The sequence below is a fragment of the Orbicella franksi genome, chromosome 6 (assembly GCF_964199315.1).
Source record: "Orbicella franksi chromosome 6, jaOrbFran1.1, whole genome shotgun sequence".
NCBI lineage: Eukaryota > Metazoa > Cnidaria > Anthozoa > Scleractinia > Merulinidae > Orbicella > Orbicella franksi.
The window spans coordinates 7,253,598-7,273,093 of NC_138150.1; the positions used below are offsets into that span (position 1 = coordinate 7,253,598).

General features: G+C 39.2%; 1 protein-coding gene across 18 annotated transcripts in view; it reads left to right on the forward strand.

Annotated features, from left to right (window-relative positions):
* The window catches only part of LOC145491447 (uncharacterized), a 178,866-nt gene that overhangs the window by 40,928 nt on the left and 118,442 nt on the right, over positions 1 to 19,496 (forward strand). For 10 of the 18 annotated variants that reach the window (XM_081470640.1, XM_081470645.1, XM_081470644.1 and 7 more), the window contains 4 exons: positions 16,345 to 16,395; positions 16,669 to 16,719; positions 16,991 to 17,041; positions 18,898 to 18,948. In XM_081470640.1, coding sequence (XP_081326766.1) covers positions 16,345 to 16,395; positions 16,669 to 16,719; positions 16,991 to 17,041; positions 18,898 to 18,948 — 204 coding nt within the window. Of the gene's footprint in view, positions 1 to 440; positions 1,440 to 3,199; positions 3,263 to 8,242; positions 8,305 to 9,643; positions 9,698 to 10,683; positions 15,318 to 16,344; positions 16,396 to 16,668; positions 16,720 to 16,990; positions 17,042 to 18,897; positions 18,949 to 19,496 lie in introns of those variants that run through there. The other 8 variants (XM_081470641.1, XM_081470672.1, XM_081470643.1 and 5 more) reach the window with 8 other exon arrangements.

Below are 19,496 nucleotides of genomic sequence, written 5' to 3' on the forward strand. Positions count from 1 at the left end.
ACTCGACCGATGGGTGCCTTAAGTACACATGATCTGAAAATTCCTGTCTGAGAAGTCAATCCTAGTTTTAGGGAGACTGTTAATTTAAAATGAGGCAAAAGATTTAGAGGCAGGGAAAAAGCCTGCTTTTAGTGTAAAACTTCTTCAGCTTAGAGCATTTCACCAGCTTAAGAGGCCCTGCGCCTAAGAAACGACCGATGATTTCCGGCTAAAAAATAAAATCGGCTGATTTTTATCTCCCAAGTAGAGGTTACCGAATACTATTTAAAAATGAATTTCTTTTGTTTCAGTTTCGCTTTAAACCAAAAATATCAAGCCGCAAACTTTTTCCGTCTGATAGCAGCAAAATCAGGCCAAAAATAAGGCCCCGCAAAATACTGTTCAGAAATTACTATCGCATGCAAAATAATGAGAAAACTACACAGTGTTGAAGAAAAAGGCCTTTTAATGCAATATCATTCGATAAACATCAAAAAACTGCCGAAGCAATTAAAAAATAACGTTTCAAATGTTGCATACTAAATTAGATGGAGCGTTGGAGCTGATTTTAAAATAATTATTTCTCAAAAGTCCAACGCTGTTGAAAGCAATCACAGTGATGAATTAGACATTGGAGGGATACACATCACGTTTCTGGAAAAACATTTTTCGGCCAAGGTATATTGACCTTGTACAAAGCGTTCAAAGTTAACGTGTTTACCGTTATCCTGCTACTTCGGCGAAACACTTTTCTTTTGCCAATACGGGCGTGGATAGCGTGTTAAACGCCACTTTAAACCTTGCTAGGCATTCAAAGACCATCCTGAGTAGAAGGATGTAGAATTGAAAGAGAAAGGAAGATGAAAAATACGCAGAAAAAGAAAATAACTCGAAATTACCATCTGCTAACGAAAGTTGAATCTGGAAAATGTCATCGTGTGACAGCGGCCATTGACGTCATTTGTCACGTCAAGTCGCAAGAGCGTGGGAAAACGAGTCTGCAATGTCCTTCGGGCGGTCAGCAGCTAGGGATCCAGTTGTGACCCCATCACTCAGATCACGCTGCGGCCAAAACGGTGTGGCGGTTGGGGAAGTTTTTCTTTTTGAGTGACCATCATTGGTGAAAAATAACATAACATTGTTCCACTAAACGTTTTCTGGCCGGGAAAAATTGTTTCCCTATTTGTGCATTTGTTTGGAGTCCGCTGCTATTTGCACAAACGACGTCAATGGCCGCTGTCACGCGACGACATTTCCCAGATTCAACTTTCATTAGCAGATGGTAATTTCGAGTTATTTTCTTTTTCTGCATATTTTTCATCTTCCTGTCTCTTTTAATTCTACGTTCTTCTACTCAGGATGGTCTTTGAATGCCTAGCAAGGTTTAAAGTGGTGTTTAACACGCTATCCACGGCCGTATTGGCAAAAGAGAAGTGTTTCGCTGAAGTAGCAGGATAACGGTAAACACGGTAACTTTGAACGCTTTGTACAAGGTCAATATACTTTGGCCAAAAAATGTTTTTCCAGAGACGTGATGTGTATCCCTCCAATGTCTAATTCATCACTGTGATTGCTTTCAAAAGCGTTGAACTTTTGAGAAATAATTATTTTAAAATCAGCTCCAACGCTCCATCTAATTTAGTATGCAACATTTGAAACTTTATTTTTTAATCGCTTCGGCAGTTTTTTGATGTTTATCGAATGATATTGCATTAAAAGGCCTTTTTCTTCAACACTGTGTAGTTTTCTCATTATTTTGCATGCGATAGTAATTTCTGAACAGTATTTTGCGGGGCCTTATTTTCGGCCTGATTTTGCTGCTATCAGACGGAAAAAGTTTGCGGCTTGATATTTTTGGTTTAAAGCTAAACTGAAACAAAAGAAATTCATTTTTAAATAGTATTCGGTAACCTCTACTTGGGAGATAAAAATCAGCCGATTTTATTTTTTAGCCGGAAATCATCGGTCGTTCCTTAGGCGCAGGGCCTCTTGAGGTGGCTCCCTATAGTTTTATGATCGTACCTGCGCTTAGCACGAAAGAAAGGTCAAGTAATCTGCGCGCTCAAAGGAAAATGTCAGTGTTTTTCGATATTTTATGACATCAACATGAGCACAAAAACCAAAACTGACAGTGAATTTTCTCACATTTCCTACGGTAAAATTCCGAAAAATTTGGCAGACTGGTAATAAATATTTTACTTTTAATTAGTTGGAGCTCATTTTTCAGCAAAATCTATCTGACCAGTTTTTCTGCAGCAGTAAAAGACATAAATTTGCAAAAATCTAAAAAACTGCCAGTACAAACTCTACTTTTTTTGTGTTTAAAAGCGTATTCTACTGTATTCAATGTACCGTAAAAATTTTGGAAAATTTCACCGAAGGAGATTCAAGAAAATCACACATAATTAGCCATAAAACAGTAAGCAATGCATTTGTTTGGGCATTTATAATTCAACATTAAAAGCCAAGATTTTAACAGAGATGATAGTACATCAACATATTATCATTGCTTATTACATTTCATAAGTTTGAAAGGACTGGGTGTAAAAATGAATGCCAAAACAGCAATCAAAACATAACACTAGCATGCGCAACATGATAAATGATTACCCTATGGAGCCACCTTAAGAAGACTACTTTTTGCAGTGAGGGTGTCTGCAATCGATTGAATTTGCCCTGACCTAAATGGTTTGGTTTTTGTGTTGTTAAACCATGGATTATTTTGTGTCTTCATAGTACACTATTTTGTGGAAGTCATGTTTCCCATCAGGGCCCCCATTGGGGCTCCCATCGGCTGTGTAGACCTGGAAATCATCTGTACAGCCAGTCTAGGCCGGGGTAATGAAATGTTGGTTTGTCAGGAGGGAGGAAAACTGGAGTGCCTAGAGACAAACCCTTGAAGCAAGGCCATAATCAACAACAAACTGAACCCACAAATGACTAAGTTTACTGAGAACCCAGCAAAATGAACGCAGTCCATTCATTTGGGACATGAACAAGCGATGAAACTGATGATCAGAAAATCAATTCAATTCATTTGATGAATCAATGCCAATCTATTTCCATTTACTTAATTGGCGTAGATTGGCATTGGTCTATTGACGACCAACTGATGATCACTCAAAAGTGGTTGCTAATGTCATCAATAATTGTCATCACTGAGGTCTCTCCTTGCTTGTAATATCATAATACAGTGTACATGTATTTAATTCTTACACAGGTCTCAAGGTGTGGAAGTCAAAGTCAGGATGTGAATATTAACATACTGCCTCCCGTTTCTCAGGTATGAATTGATTGTAAACAGTTCAACAACTTCAATCAGGGCTACATGTCAATATATGACAGCATAATTGTGATAAAAAAAAAGAATCGAATCCGTTTATTTGTGGTTAGACCTTTAATGTTAGTTTAATGTTAATGTTACTGCGTCATCAGAAAAGAATGGTTTGTAACTTGGTGTTAGCAAATGGCCATGAGTTGTGATAAGAAAACAAATCTTCCATGTAGCTCGGCGAATGGCTATGATGACCCTTAGATCTGTGGTCAGAAAATAAGTTTTCCGATTTGTAGCTCAGCAAATTCATTGTGCCCATAATTACCCAGGCAGTGAGGCCTGGGTTCAAATTTCGACTCTCTCTTTTTCCTCATTCAGCCACAAATTGCCATCTTGGTCTCCTAAGCGCATGCATCACCTGATATGTAGAGTAGGGCAGCTGAGCACATGGTAAGAATTTACAGAAGTTGTTGTCGTTTAAAGTTAACGTGGATTCCACGATTTCTAGGGTAATGACATCACATACAAACAAACAAACCGTTCGCGATAGACCCACACTAAAAGACATTAAGCATTTTGGGAACGGGTCGGTCTGCAAGCCTTACGAGAGATCAATAGGAGCAAACATTTTGAGTGATTTATCAAGAATAGCGTTGTACCAAAGGAGTTATCAACTGGGGCTATCAACTCTTCAACTTGATAAAAAGCATCTTCAGAAGCGTCATCGTATTTTTAGGCGTGATCATGAACCTAGTAGAATCCCAGCATGAACTCAATAACATCTGAGCAATTGTTTAAGAATGTATCCTGTTGGAGTACACCTAAGTAAATGCTCTGAGACACTTCGTAAAAGTATAATAACAGTGCTTGAAATTAGAAAAAATACAGGTTGTCCCTTTTTTTTGAAAAGCTGGGCAACCAAACCTGTGAATTTGGTTGCCCTGATGAATCCTTGGTTGCCCATTAGAAAAACCTACACTTTTAAGTGCGCTACTCCAAAAAATATCCATTTTTGTCTCCTTAGTGAAGAAATAGAGAATTTAAGAGCAATTATGGTACAATCCTACCTTTATTTACACGCTGTGTAGAATCACATGGTGGTCAAGCTTGAACTAATCCCATAGTTCTTAGTCTGCACCAATGGTTTTCGTGGAAGTCTGGGTTTAAGTTGTGGCATATTCAAAACGGCATCTTTGATCTTGATCGCCACCAGACATGAAACTTTCTGTTTTTCTCTTACATTTTTGTACCTGGCAATGTTTTGTAAAATTTATATCCAAAACACAGAAAAACGCTTAGCTGAGGCAAATTAATTATTATTTACTTCACACTATCAGACATTGACAACACAAAACCGCCATGTAATTTTGGGTGCTGTTCATGATGAATTTATTTTCTATTTTTGGCTGGGTTGTCAGTTGTTTTTTTCCTTGGGCACCCAGCATCTTGATTTTACCAAAACTTGGTTGCCCGGTAAACTTTTCGGTCTTCTTGGATGACTGGATGGCCACTAATTTTGAGCACCGTAATAAAGTAAACATCTCGAACTAAACGATATTCTCTCGTTATTTTCTTGTAACAGATTTATGTTTTGTTACAAAATTCAAACCTATGTATCGAATTATTGTACATTTAAGCTGAACACAGATATATAAAAAAAAAGTGTATGTTGACTCAAGCAAAACAATTCTTGGCTTGCACTGTCACGCAATCCTGATGCAGTAAAAAATTATTTGAAAACCATTCACTTTGTAAAGTCAAACAATTGTGATGTTATAGGAGATTGATAAAAAAAGAGTGACACTTCTCCAAGTTTTAAGTCTGTGCATTTTCCCAAACTTCAAATGTCTATCGAAACATTTTGCACAAATTTATGGAGCCCAGTATGGAGCCTCCATGCTGGGCTAACCCCATGATACACCAACATGGCACGGGAAAATAGTGTAAACATCTGGAACTCACTTTGGCTATCTAGGCGACTGATTATCTATACTGAACAAACAAGCGCTTACATAAGCACTTTCCTAATACTTTGATTAACTTCTGAATAGGCAAAAAATCACGAGATAAGTATATATTTTTCGACAAATGCGCTCATAGCTCTACTGATGTCACGCACTGCCATAACTCTGAAATTCAAAATGCACTGGTTTCCAGACGAAGCAAGCTACTCAGCTGAAAAGTTGTACACAGATATACATGGGAACCCCGTATGCCTGATGAGGATAAAATCGAACATGATGACATCACGTGCAAGCCAAGAATAGCACCACCATATAGCCAAGGAAATGAGTTGGTATCTGGACAAAATGTGGGACAACAATTAATTGTGAAGGTGAATTAATCAACATGACACGAGCGTGGGACAAAGAAAAATTCTGAGTCCCTGACAGGAATTGAACCCATGACCTCCTGAACACCAGGTGGGCGCTCTATCCACTGAGCTACAAGAACTCATGGAGAGCAAGGTCATTTAACTGAGGTCATATATGACAGGTGTCCTGCATACTGCTAGGATCAACGCTATCGAAGTCATCGTGAGTAGGGATGAGTTTGACTGTGCCCTTTGATTTCTAACAGCAGTCAAGGAATCACTTCTGCAAATGATGTCATTCAATTAATTAATATTCAAGTTTGTCTCAGTTAGCAATATTATAATTGTGCTTGATGCTACTACGATACTGTACATCAAGAGATTGCATTAGAGGGATATCAGTACTCTACCTCTTTACAAAGAGCTTTGGAATCACTATTATCTCAAAACTACAACAGTAAGATGGAGGCAGTAACAACATCACAATTCAAGAGTTCTCTGCCTTAACAGTAGATTAAAAAAGTAGGTATCTTTCAACAGACATTATCTTTTTGCATATTTTCTGAGCGTGGGGAAAGCACATGCACAAGGCAAGCTCCATCCCTCGCGCTCCTCACGCTTGCTTCAGAAATGCAAAAACACCCGACAACAACAAAGGCTATCGACAATAGACTGAAGTGTTTATAGGTTGATATAAAGACCTTGATTCATTTCACGCCCTGAAGGCCTGCAAACAAGTAATAAGTTACAGTATTAATCAATTCCAAGAAATGCAATCAAAGGCAGAATAGCTTGAGCACATCAATTCCATTGAATTTTGTACAACTTCAAATGCAAAACATTTAGCTCAATTGCAATATAGCTAGACAAGTGCTTCTCAGTATAACGACTGCCTGCGCACACGCAGCCAGGCGTCTAGTTGGTTGTGAGAAAACAAATTTTTGGTGTTGTGTAACTTGCCAAAAGGCCGTGTTTTGTGGTCACAGTGGTTAATTCACCTTTTTCATTTGTGACACCGAGCAAGATGTAAATTCGAGCAATGTAAACAAATACAAACAATTTAAAAAAATTTGGCGCTGTGCTGTCTTGCAGGGTCGCTGGTCAAATTTATTGTCTCAATAAATATTTGTTACAAGTGTTGGTGATCTGAAATTGCCTTTAATGGAAAATATTTTGTCCAGTATGTAAGTTAATACTTAATTAATTAGACACACTTTTACCGCAGGCTGTAATCTATTCATTGCTAGTTCAACTTCACATGCATTTTGTTATCTGACATTCAATCAAACTTAGTCTGCTATCGAGCCATTCGAATGCCACCAGTGGTAAGTAAACCAAACATGCAAAGTACATGCTTGAATGCACTACTCTAATCTTTGATAACTACTACAGTGTAGTTTTATATTAAGTTTTTTGGAGCAATGTGCAGTTCCAGAAATATCCATATTACCCCCACAGAGGGGAATGGAATTTCCTGGGGGGAGGTAGGGGGCTATAAGACCAAAAAATTTAAAGAAATGTATGACACTTAATCAGAATTTCTAGAGGGGTTTGGGGGGGGGGGGGTCTTACAAAAAATCCCTTTTTAGGGGGGGGTGCATATTTTCTGGAGTAATACAATGCAAACTGTCATGAACCAGTCTAAATGCAACACAAATCATGTGCAGAACCCAACTGATGAATTAATGAATTACATGAACAGCAGAATGAGAGTGACAGTAAATCATTTTACAATGTAGCTGGGCAATGTCATTTTAGTGTGACAAGCAACAGAAATTTGGCAGGGTCTGTCCAATTATATGATGTTGGAGTGGCTCATTCATACACCATTCCTTGTTTGCAGTAAACCTTTTACATGAATTACTCATTGAAATGTACTTTATTTTTTTAAATGGCTGGCCAATCATCTGATTTTCGGCAGTCTACACCATGTCAGTGACTGTGAGAAGATTACTAAGGAATAAATCATCATTCTTGTTCAAAATCAGTGCATACCATTATCATTACTAACAATTATTATCCATAAAATGTGCTTGTTATTATATATGCGTTATTGACCAAGTGTGAGGTCAAGATGGCTGGATATTGGCCAAGTTCTTTTTTTGCGTGTTTATGGACCGAGACGGAGTCAAGGTTCATAAACATGCAAAAAAAGAATGAGGCCAATATCCAGCCATCTTGACCGAATAAGCTTGTTCAATAAAGTATTTATTACATGGCTTTTGGGGAAATTTTTCTTGCAGGACATGGCAGGTAGTCCCAAGCGGGCAAGATAGCTCCATCTTGCCCGCTCACAGAGCTAGCCATAATAATGAGACAAAATATTTTTCAAGGCTAAATAAATTATTTATTAGTGCTTACTACTATTAATAATGAAATTTGCACCTTATCCTATCTAAGCTATTTTGAAACATAAACAAGCAGACTGTACGAGAAGAAAAATGCTGTTTACTATTTTTAAATATCTCTTTTCATTCCAGAATGTTGTTACCATGGCAACATAATGGGTTCCAGATCTCCGCAATAGTGAAGGCTTTTCTTGCCACCTTTGGTATTTTATTTTGATATTTGCCAACAATTTGGTGCCTCATCTGCATGATTCGCTTAAAGTCAAACTCATGGCCTTGCTTAATGTTTTTCCAGCTGAAAACCACTAATATTATTATTGAAATCAGGTTGGAGGGGACTGGAAAAGAGTGAACTGCCATGGGAACAGAATTCTTTTATAGCCATACAGGTAGGTTTGTTGTCTTGTAGTTTTAATAATAAGCTTCCATTTACATCGATTGTGAATCAAATTTACACATCGAGTTCAGCAGTAAAACAAACAAGCGAAACACTACGAAAAAAAAATTCATCTGGTGCCTTTGTTTTATTGTTGTTCCTTTCATTCACAGTTGTCCTCATCGTCTAAAAATGAGTAGCTATAGTTTGAAGAGAAATAAATTCTGCTCAATTGATCTGACCTGCTGGTGATCAACATAACCACTGCATTTGCGCTTCTGAAATGCCTTGAATATTAGTTCTTGAAAAAATTTTGGTCCAAGGGCAACATCAGTCATTTTGAAAATTCTCTTGACCATCCTTTCAAATATCCTAGACTTGGAGTGATGCCTTTAGAATAAATGAAAATTTCATTCACCATCTGTCCACCATGTTTACTTTGCATGATGGCAAAGATGGTGAGCTTGATAACCAAATTCAGAAATGTTATCTTTACCACCTAGCATGGTGAATATGCCATCATAAGCCAAGCTTTTCCACCAGTCAGAATGTCCAATTCTTACATTCACCTCTGGAAATTATACTAAACTTGATTTAATATTGGGCTGAGTGTATGACATCAGATCGGTCCTCTCATCTTCATATTTTACACATTTTTCAAACTGAAATATCTGCAGACCAAATGCAGATATTTTCAAATGGTAAACAGTGTTTTAAATCTTTCTTGGAATTCTATGTGATACACCAAAAATTTCAATCAATGAAAATTTGATCATGGTAGCATTTAAAAAATAGCTTAAAATGCAGTCAGAATTTAATATGTTTTCAACATATTGTCAGCTTTAGGATGAAGAGGACATTATGTCAAAGACGTTTGGTTTTTACTTTTTTAGTCCTTTTTAAACACTTCGAGCCTTATAAAATATTTTGTCATTATGATTATTGCTTATATGGTAAGTATGATAGGAGTTTCTTGGCAATGAAAACCAGGTGGAAAAGATAGCTGTCATTCTGTCACCCATGTATTGTGACATGATTGGTGAAAATCTTTGTGTTTAATTTGATCATATTTTGTTGTATGTATATCCTCCAAATCTCTATCATTTCTTTTTATGGCACTGTGAGGCTAAAGTTTTGGCAGTGTTAATTAAGGGTGGGGTTGGGGCTGGGGGTGGGGATGGGGGTGGGGCTGGGGGGTGGGGATGTTATAGCAAGCTGTTGCTGGATTGTTTGCAATGGATATTTATTTGAATTGCTGTTGGTAAATTGTTTTTTTAACTTTTTTTTAAAAAATAGATAAGTTATTGATTATTTATTGATTATCTTCTAATCAGGTAATATTTCTTCTTCAGCAGATGCAGAGAGTGACACTAAAGTACTCACAATGAAATTTCTTGGGGAAGATGGTAAGTTACATGTACAGTTGACAAAAAACTTAACTTTTTTATTATTTTACAGTAAATCTGAGTAAGAGTAATTTTCTTTTGGAGTATCAAGGTATCCCTTCATGCCATAGTGGCAAATAAGGTCTGTACACCCTACAGCCAACCAGCTTTGTCAGCTGCTGTGGTGCACACCACACCCCTACTCTTTCCTTCTCCCTCTCTGCTATCCTTGTCCATGTTGTGGTGGGTCTGGCCCATTTGGTGTTCAAGTTATTGTATTACATATATTTATTAGGTTATTTTTATTATTTAAATGTTATATTTTGATGTCGAGAGGCTTGTTATTTCCTAAAAGTCACCTGTTATAAATATTTTACTGGACCCCTATTGACACCAGCCTAGTGTTGAAAGGGCCACCCAGCACAATTAAAAGATGGCGTGAATTGACTTGAAACAACAAAGAAAGAATTGTGTTCATTCAGCCCTGAACGAATGTCACACCCTCAAAAGACTGTGAGTTGAGATACTGAAGGATAATATATCACTGAACTTGTTTGAATTCATATTTACTGTTTATCCATCATAACGTCCCTACCCCACTCCCTTTCCAGGAAATATGGGGTCTATATATTTCAAGTACATTATTGTGATGGGTAGGGCTTAGTATAGCGTACTTGATAAATGATTCTTACAGTGTATGAATTCGTGCCTGGGTGGCCTCGGTAAAAAATGCACAGGTAATACAGTATGAAATTTATTGTCTTGGTTGTTTGGTTTGGTTGGCGGGGACTTTAATAAGGGAATGAACGTGATATATTTCTTTCTATTTTTTTTTTCTATTTGAGAGGGAGGGTTATATAGTAGATGCATGATTTATGGCATTTGTTTTGGTCAAAGATCATAGCACACAGTATTTGTTACATCAAACCCCACTGTCGCCCCCTGTGATGGCAAAGTTAAACAATGATAAATAATCGAAAATGAACCGCTTGTCATATCACACACAGGTACTGTATGGAGATTCATGTAAATCTGTCTGAAGTGTACTTTGGATTACGATGGCAGCTGCTGCACCTTCACCCTTGGCCAGCTCTGTAGAGAAGACAAATGGAGCCAAGCTGAGCAGACTTCTAATTGATGGTGGAACGACAGTTCTGAGGAACGTGTTTGATGGTTTTCATCCTCCTGCAAACCTCGCAGCTGACCTCAACGCCAACCGTCTGATCTTAAACAATCTACACAAGAAAAAGGTTTTACATAAACCTCAGTGGGATTTACTGTTCCCACCTGGTGGAGCAACACCAGATTCTAACACTTTTGATATCACTCTTCTCTTTCTTCTTCTGACCAACATTTGTGGACTATCCCCTCCCCCTTCAGGGTGGCACAAACCACCACTTTCAAGTGACACCTCTCTTGAGGCTAACCTTGCTCGCATTAAGCTATATCGTAATAAGCTCTATGGCCACGTGACATCGACCGGCGTCAAAACAGATGAGTTTGATATCAAATGGAAGGAAATCAGAAAGGTTCTTGTTGCTCTTGGGTTGAATCCAGCAGAAGTGGCCAGATTAAAGGCAGCACCTTGTGGGGAAGATTATGTCAGCGCTGTTATCGAGTGGGTTAAAAGTGACGAGGAGATTAACTCACAGCTGACAGAAGTACGGAGGACCCAACATGAAGCGCGACAGAAGCAAGAGGAAGACCACAAAACTCTTCAAGATACACACCAGGCAGTTCAAGATGTACGACAGATCCACCAAGATACGCACCAAGTGGTTAACGAAATGTGGACAACGCAGCAAGAGGTACGCCAGAAACAAGAAGAAGATCACAGAACTCTTCAGGATACACACAAGGCAGTTGAAGATGTACGACAGATCCACAAAGATACACACCAGGCAGTTGAAGATGTACGACAGATTTACCAAGATACACACCAAGTGGTTGAAGATGTACGACAGATCCACAAAGATACACACCAAGTGGTTCAAGACATTTGGACAGCCCAACAAGAAGTGACGAAAACACAAAAGAAGAATCTTGAAACGTTACAGGAAGTCAATGGGAAGGTCGAAAAAATGAAAGAAAGAAGTAACGAAGACAACCACGATGAAATGCTCAGAAAACTAGCAGAGGTTAATTCCCAGAAAGTTATCGATGATCACGCAGAAAAATACCAAGAGGGAACACGTGTGTTTTTCTTTGAAAGCGTCGAGAAATGGTTAGATGACAGAAGTTCTCCAAACCGAGTAATGGTGATCAGTGGAAATGCAGGAATGGGCAAATCTGTGATCGCAGCTGTTATTTGTAAAAGAATGCGGGAGGCTGGCAGACTGTCAGGGAGTCACTTTTGTCAGCATGACAAAGCACGCTACAGAAATCCCAAGGTGATGCTTCAGTCTTTGGCTTGTCAACTGTCTTATTCCTTGCCAGAATACAAGGACGCGCTTGTGAAAACGCTCTCCAGAAATCTGGGTGTAGAGCTCAACAATATGGAAGTCAAGGACCTCTTTGATTTGCTGTTTGACGAAGTTCTAAGCAAGTTGGAAGACCCGGGCAGGAACATTCTCTTGGTAGTAGACGGACTCGACGAAAGTGAATATGAAGGACGTAATGAGCTGCTGGATGTTATTTCCAATCACTTCATAAAGCTTCCACGTTGGATTCGATTTCTAGTTACAACCCGACCAGAGATAAACATTGCGGACAGTCTTGAAAGTTTCAAACCTCTTCAGCTGGAGCCAAACGATGCAGAGAACTTAATGGACATAAAGCTGTTATTTGAAAAGCAACTAAGCGATGTGATTCCACAGGACCATCAAGAAACCATCATAAATGAACTTGTTAAAAAGTCCGAAGGACTCATTTTGTATGCTTATTTGCTTGTACATTTCATCAAAGAGAATGTCTCACTTCTCACTCCTGAACAGCTGGACAGCACTTTACCCTCGGGTATTTCATCTGTTTACCAAACATATTTTCAACGTCTGGAAACGGAGCTTTGCAAAGAGCTGAAGATCAAAGAAGAACAGTTTTTGAGTTTCCTGAGTGCTCTCACAGCTGCAAGAGAACCGTTGTTGCTTGACTTCGTCAGTAAATTGATGCTTCCGGGTACAAGTTCTTCAGCTGATCGGCGGAAAGTGAGGAAGGCGATCGTCTGTATTTCAACACTTTTACCTATACGAGATGACCGTATTCACTTCTTTCACAAGTCCGTTAAGGACTGGTTGACTGATACCTCTTGTTATGGGCAGCACGACTTCACAGTGGATGAGACAGAAGGCCATCGAATCCTTTCCGAACTCTGCACTCACGAACTTGATGATATTGAGCGGAAAGGTGTTCGTAGTACACAGTTCAGTAGCGCTGCAAAGTACGCCCTGCAACATGGCGTACAGCACATGCTACATTTGGTAGAAGATGCTAGAGCGTGTGAGGTAGTAATGAAGTATGTAGTAGACTTAGAGCTCGTGTATGCAAAACTGTGTGTATCCAGTGGAGGAGCATCTGAAGATATTTTATCGATTCAAAAACAGAAAATTTTTCAAGTGCTCTCTGAAGATACTAAGGGTAGATTGAATGCCTTAATGTTCCTATTACGAAAGTACTACGACAAATTTAGAAATCATCCTGACCAATTTTTCCAAACTGTGCTGAATGAGGGAGGAACAGCACTATCTCCTTTGGCATCGAACCTGTTGCACACCAAATATCCAGAAAAAGCGTACATGGAATTCGTTCACAAGCAGACGCAGCAGGGAGCTCTCATAGCGCAGTTTCAATGTTCATCTGAAGTGGCTTGTTTTGATGTTTCACCACAGTCAGACTACATGGTGTGTGAATGCAGAGACGGAACGATACAGCTGTGGTCGCTTCGTACTGGTAAGCAAGTTTGGATACGTCCTGTGATTGTTGCAAAAGATTGCTGGAGTAATTTTGCAGCATTTAGGAAGTCGCCATCTTCACTTGTCTTTTCATGTTACCGCTCAGTTGTTTTCCATCCTGAAGAGAACATTGTCTTACCAGGAGTCCTTAGCCATGCCTATACTTTTGACGGAGATCTGAAAGCATTGTTTCCACAAAGCCTCTGCCGTTTCACAGTTTGTTCAATTTCAGGAGACAAGACCACGATGCTGACTGATTGCCCAGACGACGCAAAATGCATTATTATGTGGAGTCTGAAGAATGGTACAGAGATTACTCGGACTACCAGAAATGATGAAGTTTTATCTTTTGCGTGGTCACCAGATGGAAGGCTACTGGCTATTTCCCATTCCACGGGTTTAATTTGTTTTGTTGATGTCAGGGATGGATTTAGAACAGTAGCAGAACACTATTTTGAAAACGATCAAGTTTGTGGAATGATTACGTTCTCACCTGACTGTCGATCTCTCATTTGTTGTCATGGGACACTGGGAGATCTCACTCTTGGTCTACATTATCGTTTGAATGTCAATACAGTGGAACACCCCAGCTGTACCTTAGATGTTTTGAATGGCTTGTCGTCTTGGGAATTGGAATCACCCGGTGTGGCTGGCTTTTTGTTAGGAGATCCTGTTTTGCCCTGGGATGGTGAGTTTGCTTTTGTGTTACATGTAGATGCGCTAACAGTATTGAAAGATCATTGCTACCGTCGTGTCTTAGAGATGCTGAATATCAATGAACTACGCAAAATTGTGAGGAAAACAAGAACTGACGAAGTAATTCATCTTTTGCCCTCTCGGTTTCGCACAATGATGAGAATGATGAGGGTCGCACTGTCTTTGACTGGGGAAACCGTTTATGTTCTCAGTGGTTGTGCGAGAAATGCAATGGTTACGGCTTGGGACGTTTCAAGTGAGGAACCCGTTGGCCAGGTCGATTTTTTCGAGAATTCATGTTTTGAAGCTCGCTTGAAAGAAGGTGTCCTACTATCAACAGCAAATGGTTGTCTTGAGTTGTGGAATTTTGAATTGTCAAACTGCATCCGACGCTGGCCTAACTTGGTTCAACCCATGGAATTCACACAGATAGTCCCCATATCAGAAGAGCGGGTGGCGTTAAGAAGTGAGAAAAAAGTGATCATCCTGAATACCACAACCTCAGAGATCGTGTCGATTCCAGTTGATCGTAGATATTTTGTCACATGTAACAGTAAATGTCAGGTGTTAACCTACAGCTCCGATTCACTTCAGTTGTTAGATGGACAAAGTACTCTCTGGAAAACCGATCTCCGTCTCCCAAGGAGAGGTTTACCCCCGATTGATTCCGTTGGAGTGTTTTCACTTTCTGAACAGTTTGTTGTCATTTTGGCCATAACAGAAGTGGTTGACGTAGGAGTGTACGTCCTTGATGCATTTTCAGGAAGAATACTACACATTTTATGCAAACGCGTTAGGCGTCTGTTTGGTTGCCAATTTGTCAGTGAAGAGGAATGTGTTATCCTCTCCGAGGGTGCCATAGAAGGTTCTACCCTTCGACTATTTAACATTGAGTCTGGTGACGTGCTGAGCGTAATCGACCTGCAAAGAAAACCGTCTCATTTAGCAGTCTGTCCTCGTAAACGTCTCCTCGCCATTGACCAAAGTGACTCTGAACTCGGATTTGAACTTATCCAAGTGCATTTGCCCCGAGATAAAGACAGCAGGAATAACAAAAGGTGAACCTTAACGAAAAAAATTAGATGTTTTACAAGTCAATGACTCATCAAACAGTGTTTTATTTTGATACATTGCGTTACCCAGTATCTGATGTTTTACTTCGAGCTCATGTGCAAACCACAAGTTACGTGTAGTCTATATCTTATAATACATTTTTTCGCTGGATTTTAAATTAACCATTTTTAAGAAATGTGTGTTATTGTATCACTCCAGTCGATCAACGTGGAATCTTAGTGCGATTTTGAGTGTTACTGATTTGGTGTTACGTAAACAATTGTTGCTTGGCAATTGTGTTTTGTTGTCTCAATTTTTCACCGCAAAGGTGAGAAGAAGCACAAAATCACAATGAATTAGAACAGTTTGTTTTATGTTTTAAGTGTATTACAAGGGATTTCAGTGTTACTTTAGTTATGGATTTACTAGAGCGATTTTCTCTTGAATCTATAAACAATATCCTCAATGTAGCGCGAAAATATCCTCGGATATTTTCCGCAGACATTATCTATTCCGAGAAGCGAACAGTTTCCGAGAGCGTAGCTAGAGGAACAGATAATGTCCGTGGAAAAATATCCAAGCATATTTTCCCGCTAAATAGAGGCTATTGTGTTTATTATTTTGCACCACGCACGCAGTTTTGAAAATTGCGGAATATCAATCCGATATTCCTCAGTTTTAGCTGGCCCTTAATCAGTCTCTGACTCGCTTAGACCATTCGCACGCGAGCGAAAATATTTGATGGATTATAACGACAGTTATTAGCATTTCCTTTGGTTTAACTCATTTGCACACTTTTTTTTTTCTCGCGCTTCGCATCTACATGTATTTGTTTCGAGGTTTGACTGATTCACTGGATTGCCTGTGTTCTTTGTGATCTGCATAAGTGATTACTTTGGTTTTGGTTTTACGACACTCAATTGAAAACCGCTCTTAACTCTCTTTATACAACTTGACGTAAAACTATTATTCATAGGATAGAATAGCAACCTCTTTCTTCTGTTAAAGGATCTTTGTTATTATTTTTAACAGGATGCCGGCCAACACACCACAGGTCGAAAAGAGCCCAGGAAATAGCAGACGGTATGCTGTTAGTGTAGATTTTTTAGCGGCATTTTCACCCTTTTTTTTTAACCGCTCTTGGTATCGGCTTCATATATTTGTTTCGAGTTTTAATTGGTTGACTAGATTGCCTGTGTTCTTTGTGACCTGTGTGAGTGATTTCTTTGGTTTTGGACACTCAATTAAAAACCGCTCTTAACTCTCTTTATGCAACTTGACGTAAAACTATTATTCATAGGATAGAATAGCAACCTCTTTCTTCTGTTAAAGGATCTTTGTTATTATTTTTAACAGGATGCCGGCCAACACACCACAGGTCGAAAAGAGCCCAGGAAATAGCAGACGGTATGCTGTTAGTGTAGATTTTTTAGCGGCATTTTCACCCTTTTTTTAACCGCTCTTGGTATCGGCTTCATGTATTTGTTTCGAGTTTTGATTGGTTGACTAGATTGCCTGTGTTCTTTGTGACCTGTGTGAGTGATTTCTTTGGTTTTGGACACTCAATTAAAAACCGCTCTGAACTCTCTTTATACAACTTGACTTAAAACTATTATTCATAGGATGGAATGACAACCTGTTTCTTCTGGTAAAGGATCTTTGTTATTATTTTTAACAGGATGCCGACCAACACACCACAGGTCGAAAAGAGCTCAGGAAATAGGAGACGGTATGCTGTTTGTGTAGATTTTTTTAGGGGCATTATAGGGACCGTTCATTTTTTATCAGGTAGGTGGGGCTGGTGGGATTTGGGGGGGGGGGGGGCATGCGAAAAAAAATGGCTTTCGAGGGGGGGCCATCCCAAAAAAATAAGGGAAAAAGGGGGGGTCACGTGAAATAATTTAGTAAAACTTTAAAATGGCATAATGTTTGAATATCAAAAAAATTGCTATAGAATAAACATAGAAGGCAGGATACAAATTTATTACAAACTTTCCTTCTGCTTTAAAAAAACGTTTGGCGACAAAAAACGCATTTGTAGCTATTGAAAAGAAGTATTTTACACTGTTATTTTCGAATGCAACTTTCACTGGCACTCATCTTCATCTCCGCTGTCGTCGAGTTCTTCGTCGCCGCTTGTGCTGCTATGGGAGTCTCTTTCACCGATGCTGCAAGAAGCAGCAATGCTTTCCGTCAGAGTGTACTCTTCAGGGTACATGAAGGTGTAAACATAATCTCTGACTTCCTGCTCAAGGTTGGTGGTGATTCTGCTTCTTGCAGCATTGGTGAAATAATTCCCCTCCAAGAGCTGTGCGATTTATGGCCCATCTCTTCTAAATAACGACGTGGCAACATCCTCAACTTTAATACACCCTTCCGGGACGGCCGTTCTAGGAGGGTACACAAGGCATTGTGGAAGATCATTTCCTAGCGGGTTTCCAACACAGATTCCATAAACTCGTTGGACGTTGTTTTCAGTCCGCTTCCTCTTTCTTTCATTTGACTTTCTGTGGTTTTCTTTTTTCCTTCTCCTTTTGTTGATGTGCTGTGCATGTTTGAGTATGCCCTTGAATATGCTGTTATAATTGCTCTTATTTTCTAGTGCTTCCATATCCTGCGTGACCTTCGTCAACTTAGCTTCTATACGTTTGATCTGTTTTACATTAAAACTGTGGGCATTCATCAATTCAGATGAGGGTGATGCCAATGAGAGGCCAAATGCCACACGCTCAGGGCGAGCCATAACTAGGAGATCCGAAATTGACTTCTCTTTCTTTTGATTTGTTTTTCAAACAACAGCTCTCTGTAGTATAGGGATTGTAAATATTGTCTTCACAGTGAGCACAAAACGTGAAGTAGGGGGATAATAGAGAAATATTAAAAAAAGTTGAAATCTAAATATTGTTTGTTCAATTGTTTTTTTTTGGGGGGGGTGGTCATCCCAAAAAATGACCGCTATAAGGGGGGGGGGCACGTGAAAAAATTGGTAAGCTGACGGGGGGTCATGCGATTTTTAAATGGTGCTTCCCAAATCCCACCAGCCCCCCCTCCCTCATAAAAAATGAACGGTCCCTTATCCAATCAAGTTTCAAGCTCAAGCCTATTGTTCACTCAGTTTTTTTATTTAATTTTATATTTCTTGGTTCTTTCTTGTTGACTACTTGAAGCATGCAAACTGGATTTCTATAGTCTGTTACATGCTCTCTGGGAGAAAGCTAAAATATTAAACTCACGTCTTAGCGAATTTGTAGATAGTAATCACGTGACTCGTTTAGAACAATCGCACGCGAACGAAAACATTTGATGGATTATAACTACAGTTATTGGCATTTCCTTTGGTTTAACTCATTTGCATACTTATTTTTACCGCTCTTCGCATCGGCTACATGTATTTTTTTCAAGTTTTGATTGGTTGACGAGATTGCCTGTGTTCTTTGTGAACTGTGTGAGTGATTTCTTTGGTTTTGGACACTCAATTGAAAACCTCTCTGAACTCTCTTTATACAGCTTGACTTAAAACTATTATTCTTAGGATGGAATGACAACTTTCCTTTGTGAAAGGCTCTTTGTTATTATTTTTAACAGGATGCCGACCAACACACCACAGGTCGAAAAGAGCCCAGGAAATAGGAGACGGTATGCTGTTAGTGTAGACGTTTTAGGGGCATTTTATCCAATCAAGTTATTGTAGTGAAACATCCAACACGCTATGCTAGTATCCTTTAATTGAAGCCACGAAATGTACAACTTAAACGGTGAAACCGATGAAGGCGGTGAAAGCGATTAAAAGCGAGCGGTTGCTACAAACAAAATAAATTACAAGTTCTGAATGAATACAGTAAACGAAACAGAAATAACGAGCCAAAGGTAGAGGATACTAACAAACGTTGTATGACTAGGACGGCTAAGAACACGATAGAGGAAAGCTGGGAAGACGGTCAATTGAAATAAGATGACTGTAACGTCGCGATGGAAATGCAGAAATACACTAGAAAAACGCATACAAAAAGGGACTTAAACAAAAGGAAATTATCCGAAGAAACCTGACAGAATATTGATTACGTGAAAGCGGCGAAATAAACGGAAAGAATGTGATGATGACGAAGAGAAAGCGCGTACAAACGGAAAAAATAACAAAAGAATTAAATGCGGCTACACGGCGGTAACACAAGTTTCAAGCTCAA